Source organism: Lathyrus oleraceus, chromosome 7 (genome assembly GCF_024323335.1).
Source record: "Lathyrus oleraceus cultivar Zhongwan6 chromosome 7, CAAS_Psat_ZW6_1.0, whole genome shotgun sequence".
NCBI lineage: Eukaryota > Viridiplantae > Streptophyta > Magnoliopsida > Fabales > Fabaceae > Lathyrus > Lathyrus oleraceus.
In genome coordinates, this window is record NC_066585.1 from 166,701,960 (window position 1) to 166,712,183 (window position 10,224).

At 40.7% G+C, this 10,224-nt stretch overlaps 1 protein-coding gene across 1 annotated transcript; it reads right to left on the minus strand.

Annotated features, from left to right (window-relative positions):
* Positions 1 to 9,027: 9,027 nt before the first annotated feature.
* Positions 9,028 to 9,801, minus strand: LOC127102638 (uncharacterized). Its single transcript, XM_051039984.1, has one exon. It carries the CDS (start codon positions 9,799 to 9,801, stop codon positions 9,028 to 9,030), a length of 774 nt encoding a protein of 257 aa, XP_050895941.1.
* Between the last annotated feature and the right edge of the window lie 423 nt (positions 9,802 to 10,224).

The following is a 10,224-nucleotide window of genomic DNA, read 5'->3' on the forward strand; positions in this document are numbered from 1 at the left end:
AAAGGAATTATCCTGAGTATCGATCTTGAGGAATGCGTAGGAACTATCGGTGTTGATAACGATTCAATTAAACAAAAGAACCTTTCGTTGGTTGAGTTAAGAATAAATTGCTTTGTAAAATATAAAGGAAAAGTAGAGAATTTGTAACACAATATAGTTAAGCATGCTAGGTCCGGGGTGTATGAATTGCTTTGAAATAAACTTAATCCTTATTTTATAACATCTATGTTAGAATGATTCAATATTATTCTCAAGAGTAGTTTCCCCTAATTCCTTAGTCAGAAATCATTAATATTCAATTTTAAATCCTAATTCCTTAGCCATTCAAAAGAATATTAATCACATATATGAATATCAAGAATTTCACATCATCACTATTCGATCCTTATTCCTAAGAGAAATTAGCAATATTATTATACACATAGCGATAAAGGGATTTGTCCGACCTCCTTTACCCTCATATCAATACCTAATTTTCCAATACGACAAGCATTACGACCGTGTATAACAAATTGAATTCATAAAAACATAAATTTTCATAAAATTGTAGGAAGAAGGTTCATTACAAATGCAATTCAGGGACACCCCCTAGAATTGGGGGGTTTAGCTCGTCATAATATTCAAGGAAAGTACAAATTTAAGGTTAAACATTACAAGAGATTGGATAGCTTCGATCTTCAATTGCTTCCGCGCTTGATGATCTCCGTTCTCCAAAAACCTTGATTGCTCTTCTTCTCTTCGTAGAATTCTCTCCTCCCTCAATCCTTCTTTCCATTAGGTCTAAATAGTGCAGTACATATTACAGCCAAGTAAAAAGTCAAAAATGCCCTCCGGGATCACTTACATGAGTGAAAACAAAAAATCAGAAAATTCAACGCACCTGCCAACACGGGCCGTGCCAGGCAACACGGCCGACCGTGTTGGCTCTTCAATTATTTTTATTTTTACTTTTCCTTCAGACTTGTTGACACAGGCCGTGCCAGGAAGCACGGCCGGTCGTGTCAGCCCCTTGGTTTTTTTATGGGGTGAGCTGATTCTTGCAGCACGGGCCGTGTCAGGAGACACGGGCCGTGTTGGCTTCAGGATTTTCTTGTTTTTTTTATTTTTTTTTCTTTAACTTTTCCATCCTCTTCCATTGTTGCCTTGAAACTTCCGACTCTTCAGCTACCTCTGAAACATGCACAATACCACGGAAACGACATCAAACGCATCTAAAAACTTAAATTAACACCAAAAGCATAATGAGCATACAAATACTCAAATATGAAATACTTAAAACTCAAAATAAAGTGTTACCACATTGATGAATTTGGACCGAAAACATGATGAAAATCAAGTAAAATGGTGACCGATCACAACCCCAAACTTATCTCATTGCTTGTCCTCAAGTGATGCAAGAGACAACAAACAGAGGTCACCCCATGATTCCTTTTCACCACTATACAGCCGATGTTATTCGCACCGAGTTTCCTACCTTCTTGGTCAAGATTTCGGCCACCCGATCTGAACTATCCGCTACACCTCACAATACAGTACCTCTTTACCTGCAAGTTTTTCATACTTCTCACACAATCTCTCAGGGTTAGCACTCAAGATTCAGCATATGCAATATCAACTCTTAGTTTTGAATAAATTCTACTTCTATTGCACAAACATATTTCACACACTTTAGGAAGACTTAGGGTTGTAACGGGGCTTAGGACAGGTGGGATAAAGAACAAAACGGATACACAAGGGTTTTTGGGCTCGACATTCATGCTAGTTTTCTTGTACCTATGCTTACTTTGATATAAAGGGGTTTGACATCGACTATTTAACTTTACTCAACTGATTGAGTATTTCAAATATAATCAAGTCGTTTAATTGGGACAAGTGCATTTCTATAAGTTCTATTTTTCTTTTCTCTTTTTTTTCGGAGCATTCAAAAAGCCTCCAATTTATTTTTCTTTTTCTCTTTTCTCTTTTTCTCTTTTCTTATAACAATTTTTCACATGCTTGTTCCCTTTTTTATTAGATTCACCACCCCAAACTTAGAATTCAGCACAGTTTCAAAATCCACAACATTTATGCCGAGCAAGGGTAAAAGAGATTGTTATATTTTTTCTTTTTCTGGCCATAGGGTGACATAAGCGATTTAAAAACAAACAAAATGGTTAAAGGCTCAACAGGGGTTTGCAACGGATAAACGTAACAAGGGTGGCTGGAAAGACTCAAGGTTAACAACAAAAATGTGCCTCAATACGTGTCATAATGCAGTGCTATGTCAGTAGAACGTACGCAAAATCAGAGTGATAGAGTCATACCTGGATTAACTCTCATGATGATATCTTTGAATTTGGCTTTTTGTAGTCTCACCATGTGGGGTAAACTCGCAGGTTCCAAAGCACTCTCTGTGTAATGTAGCTTCTTTTTGTTTCGGGTGTACCATAATTCTATCTCAATCCAGCTTTCATCACACTGCGTCCAACAATAGTTTTTCTTCGGCTGCATAAATTTCCAAGGTGCCTCGGGAGAGTAAGTTCGGGTTGTGTCTTTCATCCACTAAACATCATCCCATCACTCCTCTGGTTTTTATCCATCAATCTGTAACCCTACACACAAACAATTGAAAATAAAAGAAATCAAAGTTAACTTCAAAAATTGAAAAACCAAAACGGAAAATAACTAAAACTAAAACAATGAATAAAAAACTAAAACAATGAAAAGAACCCCCCCCCCCCCCCCCCCCCCCACACACACACACACACACACCTGAACTAAACATTGACCCAAATGTTTAAGCCCAAATACAAGAGGGACTTACAGTGCCTACTGCGGTGGAGGAGGGTGTTGTGGAAATTGCAACATCATTTGCTGCATCATCCTTTGAATATCATCAATGGCAGCCCCTTGACGGAGCTGCTCTGTCACGATCCAATCAATCTCCGCCCCCTGGCGAACCTGCTCGACACGGAACTGATCCATGTCCATGGTTATCCATCCAGCAGAGGAGGATCCCATACCTCGGTGGTGAGAGGTGGAAGGGTGAGGAACACCCCTTTCCCTTGTCGGTGCATCTTCCTCCATCGTTTCACCTGCACGAAAATCATCTTCTCCCGCCTCTTCGGGGTTAACAAAAGTATACAACCAATTCTCATTATTATCAACATTTGTTTTATGAGTGTTCGGTAATCGGAACAACCAGCGTGTCCGACTTACCAAGACATAACCATGACGACTCTGTTCAAGCATTCCCTGCGTGCACAGAGCATTGAGGTCAAGTTTACTCAACGCTTGCATCGGGGTCTCTCCGTCCAAAACCGGCCTACACCCACACCATTCAGCAATTTGTGTGATCATACCGCCCACCAAAATGGCACCTGAGTTGGCACGCCCCATGGTACCCAAATGGTCGGCGGCGAATGCCGCCACATTCACGGGTTCCTCATTAACCACGGCATGCATCAAATATAAATCTCTTTTTGCTGCTACCCCTGTACTATCACCTCGTCCGAACAAGGTGAACGCCAACCCTTTTTACGCATATCGGAAACACGGGTTTTGAATCCATGATACCTTTGCACTCCGGGGTTCATACTGCGGTAAACCTGTAATAGAAGACCAAAAGGGACCTGCAGAAAACTCATTCGACACTGCCCCTGGTCCTACCAATGGTAACCGGAGGCATTGCCCAAGCTGAATAACCGACATCGAATAATCTTCAATATAAAGCCAGAAACTCATAGTACCAAAATATTCATAAACATGACCAGTCCAATTCTTTTCCAATTTAAATTTTACAGTGCTTAGGAACTCTAGAGTGATGCGCTCATAGGAAGGCACATCAACATGCATAAATTCAAAAATACCTAAATTGTGAAACATTTGAGATACATCATCTAGAATTCCTAAAGCACTCATAGTATCATCACAAACATACCTAGTAGGTACAAGCTTCCTTTTAAGGTGAGTTTTGTACCTTTCAACATGGTCATCATCCTCAAAAATAATTTCGTATGCATTTGGCATCCGCCGATCCCTTTGTCTCGGCCTTGAGGGCTCTACCACCGCCTTTCCTCGGTCGGCTTTTTTGGGGGGCATAATGGTCACCCGAAAAGTTAGCGGAAAAAAATAGTGGGGATAGAGAAAAAGATTACCGTCACGGCGTAGAGTGCGAGAAACGGCCCAACTTTTGTGAAGGGACCTTGAAAAAAGATGGTTGGATGATGATGAAAGTTGAGGTTTAAAGTGAAGGTGGTTATGGAGTTTGGGAGATTTGAAAGGAAAATAGGGTTGGAGAAGATGAAGTGGCTGAAAAGTGAGTGGGGGAGTGGTAAAAAATGTGTAAAAACGTGTGGGGCCCACTCACCTCTTTAAAAATATAATTTTTTTCTGAGTTACGCACTACAACACGGCCCATGCTAGCCCACACGGCCGCCCGTGTTGCGCCTCTGGGAAATGTATGGGGAATTTGGCAAGCGTGCAACACGGGCCGTGCTTCCGCGCACGGGGGGCCGTGTTGTCTTGTTTTTTCATTTATTATATTTTTTTTTTCTTTTCATGTGTGCGGCTTAACTCCTCAGTTGCTACCCATTTGAATTTTCCACCTTCACCAGTAACACACTACGACTACCTACAAACATTCACGCTCAAAAACAAAAAACAAAAAAAATGATTAGAAATAAAATGAAAACCCGTGGGATGCCTCCCACGAAGCGCTTCGTTTAACGTCGCATGGCTCGACGGTTGTTCATCTCACCCTGTGAGACGAACAACATGTATTTGGCCACTCTCTTGCCCTTGGTAATACGATTTTAACCTCTGACCATTGACTTTGAAGGTATCCCCGTTCGCTTGATTCTTTAATTCAATAGCTCCATGAGGGAAAACTTTGTGAACAACAAATGGTCCTGACCATTTGGATCTCAGCTTCCCAGGGATAACTTTAATCGAGAATTATACAAAAGGACCAGTTGTTCTTCATAAAACTCTTTTCTCACTATCCTTTTATCATGCCATTTCTTCGTTTGGTCTTTATAGACCTTAGCATTCTCATAAGCACGATTCTGAAACTCTTCTAATTCGATGAGTTGAAGGATCCGAGAACTTCCTGCCTTGGATAAATCCATATTCATAAATTTTGAAGCCCAGAACTCCTTGTGTTCCAATTCAAGAGGTAAATGGAACGCCTTGCCATAAACTAATTGGTACGACGACATACCAATTGGCATTTTGAAAGCTGTTCGGTAAGCCCAAAGTGCATCATCCAACTTGCTTGCCCAATCCTTGCGAGATGAGTTAACGGTCTTTTCAAGGATTTGTTAGAGTTGCCTATTTGACACTTCCACCTGCCCACTAGTTTGAGGGTGGTATGGAGTAGCAATTCGATGCTTCACATTGTATTTCAAGAGTAGCTTCTCCATTAGATGATTCAGAAAATGTGTTCCTTCATCACTTATTAAAGCTCTTGGCACTCCGAACCTAGCAAAGATAGTCTCCTTTAGAAACCTGACTACCACTCGAGCATCATTAGTTGGTAAGGCCACGACCTCCACCCACTTTGAGACATAATCTACCGCCACTAAGATGTATTGCTTCCCAAAAGATGGTGGAAAAGGACCCATGAAATTGATACCCCACACATCAAAGAGTTCAACTTCTAGCATGGCATTTTGGGGCATCTGATTTCTTATTGAGATGTTGCCCGTTCTCTGACATTTGTCGCACTCTTTAATTATTTGTTGAGCATCTTTGAACAGAGTTGGCCAGTATAACCTAAATTGGAGAACTTTGGTGGCAGTTCTATCACCACTAAAGTGTCCTCCATAGTCGGAGTCATGGCACGCTTTCAGCACATCCCTTTGTTCCTCCTCTGGAACACATCTCCTAATCAGTCCATCCACTCCTCTCTTATACAAGAAAGGGTCGTCCCACAAGTAAAACCTGCAATCATGCAAAAACTTTTTCTTCTTGTTAGAATCAAAATCATCGGGGATTACCCCACCTACCAGATAGTTTGCATAATCTGCGAACCAAGACACTCCATTGACAGCGAGGATGTGTTCATCGGCGAACTCATCCTTTATCGGACGCTTGTCTTCTGTCTCTTCTATGGGTGACATTCGGGAGAGGTGACCGGCAATAGTGTTTTCACATCCTTTCTTGTCACGAATCTCCACATCAAACTCTTGAAGGAGTAATATCCACCTAAGAAGTCTTGGCTTAGAGTCCTATTTAGCAAAAAGATATTTCAAAGCAGCATGGTCAGTATAAATAATGACTCTAGAACCCAACATATATTGCCTGAATTTATCAAAGGCGTACACCACAGCTAGCAACTCCTTTTCAGTAGTTGCATAATTCATCTGTGCGGGGTTCAGCACATGACTTGCATAGTAAATGACATGTAATAATTTTTCTCGACGCTGCCCCAGAACTGCCCCGACTGCAATATCACTTGCATCACACATTATCTCAAAAGGTAGAGACCAATCCGGGGCTACAACAATTGGTGCTGACACTAATTTTTGCTTTATTGTTTCAAACGCTACAACACACTCGTTATCAAAAGCAAAGGTATTATCCTTAACTAAAAGAGTCGTCAAGGGTTTTGCTATTTTAGAGAAATCTCTTATGAACCTACGGTAAAAACCCGCATGCCCTAAGAAACTTCTAATACCTTTTTCATTCATCGGTGGGGGAAGCTTTGAGATGACTTCAATCTTTGCTTGGTCCACTTCTATTCTCTTGTAGGAAATTTTGTGATCCAAGACTATGCCTTCACGTACCATGAAGTGACACTTCTCCCAGTTGAGGATTAAATTTTTTTGTTGGCACCTTTCTAACACAAGAGCAAGGTTAGTCAAGCAATTATCAAAGGACTTACCAAAAACTGAGAAATCATCCATGAAGACTTCCATATGCTTCTCAAGCATATCCGCAAAGATTGATTGCATGCATCTCTGAAAAGTTGTTGGCGCATTACATAGCCCGAATGGCATCCTTCTGTAGGCAAAAATACCAAAGGGGCATGTAAATGCGGTCTTCTCCTGATCCTCTGGTGCAACAGCTATTTGATTGTATCCAGAGTAACCATCGAGGAAGCAATAATAGTCATGACCGGCTAACCTTTCCAACATCTGATCAATGAATGGTAGGGGAAAATGGTCCTTCCTTGTGGCAAGATTCAATCTTCTATAATCGATGCATACCCGCCATCCAGTGACTGTCCTTGTGGGTATCAACTCATTCTTCTCATTTTTTATCACAGTAGTTCCACCTTTCTTCGGCACCACATGAACCAGACTTACCCATGAACTATCAGATATGGGATAAACCATCCATGCATCTAACAATTTAACCACCTCTTTTCTAACCACTTCTTTCATTGCTGGATTAAGTCGTCGTTGAGGTTGGACAACCGGCTTGTGATTATCTTCCATGAGAATTTTGTGCATGCATATTGTAGGATTTATTCCCTTCAAATCTTCAATACACTAGCCAATAGCACTCTTATGTTTTTTTTAAAACTTTGACAAGCTTATCTTCCAGAAGAACTTCTAGATGTGAACTTATGATGGCCGGGCACTTACTCTCGGTGTCTAGGAAGACATGTTTGAGGTTCTCTGGTAGTTGTTTCAATTCGGTCCCCTTCTTTTGTTCATCTTTCTTTTCTTCAACTAAGGGTTGCCCTAAATTTTCCCACCGGTTGTGTCGATAACCTTTAAAAGGTGGTGATGCTTCCATTATGGCTACTACTTCCATATCTTTCTCGTCAACTACTTCCTCTTCGTTAAAAATTGATAAACTCAACACTCTTTCCAAAGGTAATTTTTGTGTTGTCAAGAAATTTTTCTTCTCACATATTTGATCAATTATCTCAATATGTTGACTAGTGGCAACATCATCCTTGTACTTCATGGTGTTTCGCACATCAATTTTTAACTCTTCATCATACACTTTCAAAGTCATCGTGCCTTCTTCTATGTCGATCAAACATCTCCCGGTCTCTAAAAATGGTCTCCCCAAAATGATTGGTATCTCTTCATCTTCCGGCATCTCCAAAATGACAAAATCCACCGGAAACACAAACTTGTCGATCTTTACTAGCACATCTTCTACTATCCCATAGGGCCTCTTCACCGAGTGGTCAGCAAACTGGAGTGTCATTCTTGTATCATGAACTTTACCTATCCCCAATCTCTTATAAATGGATAGCGGCATAAGACTTACACTCGCTCCCAAATCAATAAGAGCTTTCTTGAAGGACCTATCTCCAATGGTACACGGAATAGTCACAAAACCTCGATCCTTCTTTTTCACCGGAATCTTCATACCTTGCAAAATGGCACTACAAGTTTTAGTTAGAATAATCGGGTTAGTCTCTATGGTCCGCTTCTTCGAGATGATGTCTTTCATGAACTTTGCGCAGGTAGGCATTTGCTCAAGCGCCTCCAAGAAAGGAATGTTGAGCTCAAGCTTTTTAAACATCTCCAAGAACTTCTCAAAGTTTTTCTCATTCTGCCCTTTCTTCTTATTTCTTGTTGGGAATGGAAGTTTGACAGCCGATTTTGGATCAACAACTATATCTTGGACCACTCTTTCATCACTAGTAACCTCTTCACTTGCAACCTCATTTTCTTTTATCTCTATATCAACTTCAAGCAATAAGTCTTCTTCTTCAGAACTCTTCTCAGGTACTTCTTTCGACTTACCATTCCTTGTGGTCACCGCATTCACATGATTATTTTCTCTTGGATTAGTAACCGTAGAACTTGGTAAAACGCCCTGTTGTTGAGAACCCGCTAGTTGTTGTGCTATCTGACTCATCTATATTTCAAGATTCTTAATTGAAGCACCTGTGTTTTTTAAATTACTTCAAGTCTCTTCTTGAAATTGAGAGCTTTGAGCGGCCATCTTCTCAATGGCAATCTCCCAATCAGCTTTTCTTGGTACCTGTTGCTGAAACTGTTGTTGAGGTTGTTGATACGGTTGTTGTTGCTGAGGTCGAAATTGTTGTTGTTGTGGTTGGTTCTGCACATTTCCTTGTTAATCCTTCCATGAGAAATTTGGATGATTTTTCCAACCCGGATTGTATGTATTTGAATAAGGGTTGTTCTGCCTTAGAAACTTGATCTCCTCAATTTGTTGTGCGGTTGCAACACAATGTGCGATAAGATGAGGTCCTCCATAAATTTCGCAATTACTAGCTTGAGTTGGTTGAACCGGTTGAACTTGTGCCACAGTTTGAGTATCAATAGCCATCTTCTTCAGTCTTCTTTCTACTTCAGTTGCTATTTGGTCTTCCATCTTCACCACTTGACTTGCCAATTTCAGGTCAATTATCCCTTCGGGTTGACTAACACTACGGTCATACAACTCCAAGTGCTCATTGGCTGCAATGGCTTCTATAATCTTTTTAATACCAGTGGTTGTTGTAAAGTTAGTTGAGCCACCAGCTACTGCGTCAATGAGTTGCTTAGTCTTCATCTGAAGACCATTTACAAAATTCCGCATTTGCTCCGTTGCATCTATATTATGAGTAGGACATGCAACCAACAATCGTTTGAACCTCTTATATGCATCTCCAAGTGACTCTCCTTCCTTCTGTTTAAAATTCACTATGTCATACCTCTTTCGGATGTATATAGAGGCCGGAAAGTACTCATTGAGAAAAGTTGTTTCCATCTGTTGCCAAGTTGTGATGCTTCCACCAGGTAAAGAGTAGAACCACTCTTCAGCATCTTCTGACAATGTAAATGGAAACATCACCAGCTTCTTAGCTTCCTCAGAATGCCCCTCAATTTTTAACGACGTAGTCATAGTCAGAAACCTTTGCAAATGCTTGTTGGCATCTTCGTTAATTTTTCCTGAGAAATGTCTCCTTTCTAGTTGCCGTATCGTTGAGGGGTGAAGTTGAAAGTGGGCAACATTGACTGGTTCATTTACGATTGTCATCCTTCTAAGCGGGGCATTTTCTCCCCATAATCACCTAATAGTCTCTCCATAGGAGGTGGGTCAACTGCCATAGTTTCAGACTCGGTATCTGAATTTTCAGAATCAGAGTGTTCCGAATGAATTGAAATGGTTCCTTCTTTCTCAAAATCAGAAACTATCAGCAGTTCTTCTGTCGCTTCCAGTTTGTCGTGTCTAGCTTTTCTGAGTCGTGCTCGTAGCGATCGTTCTGGTTCTGCGTCAAAAAGAAATTCACCTGAGGCCTTACCTCGCATAAAAATATTAGACAAT

Coding starts and splice junctions, on each gene's coding strand:
- LOC127102638 (XM_051039984.1), bottom strand. CDS start 9,801: ATGACTACGTCGTTAAAAATTGAGGGGCATTCTGAGGAAGCTAAGAAG.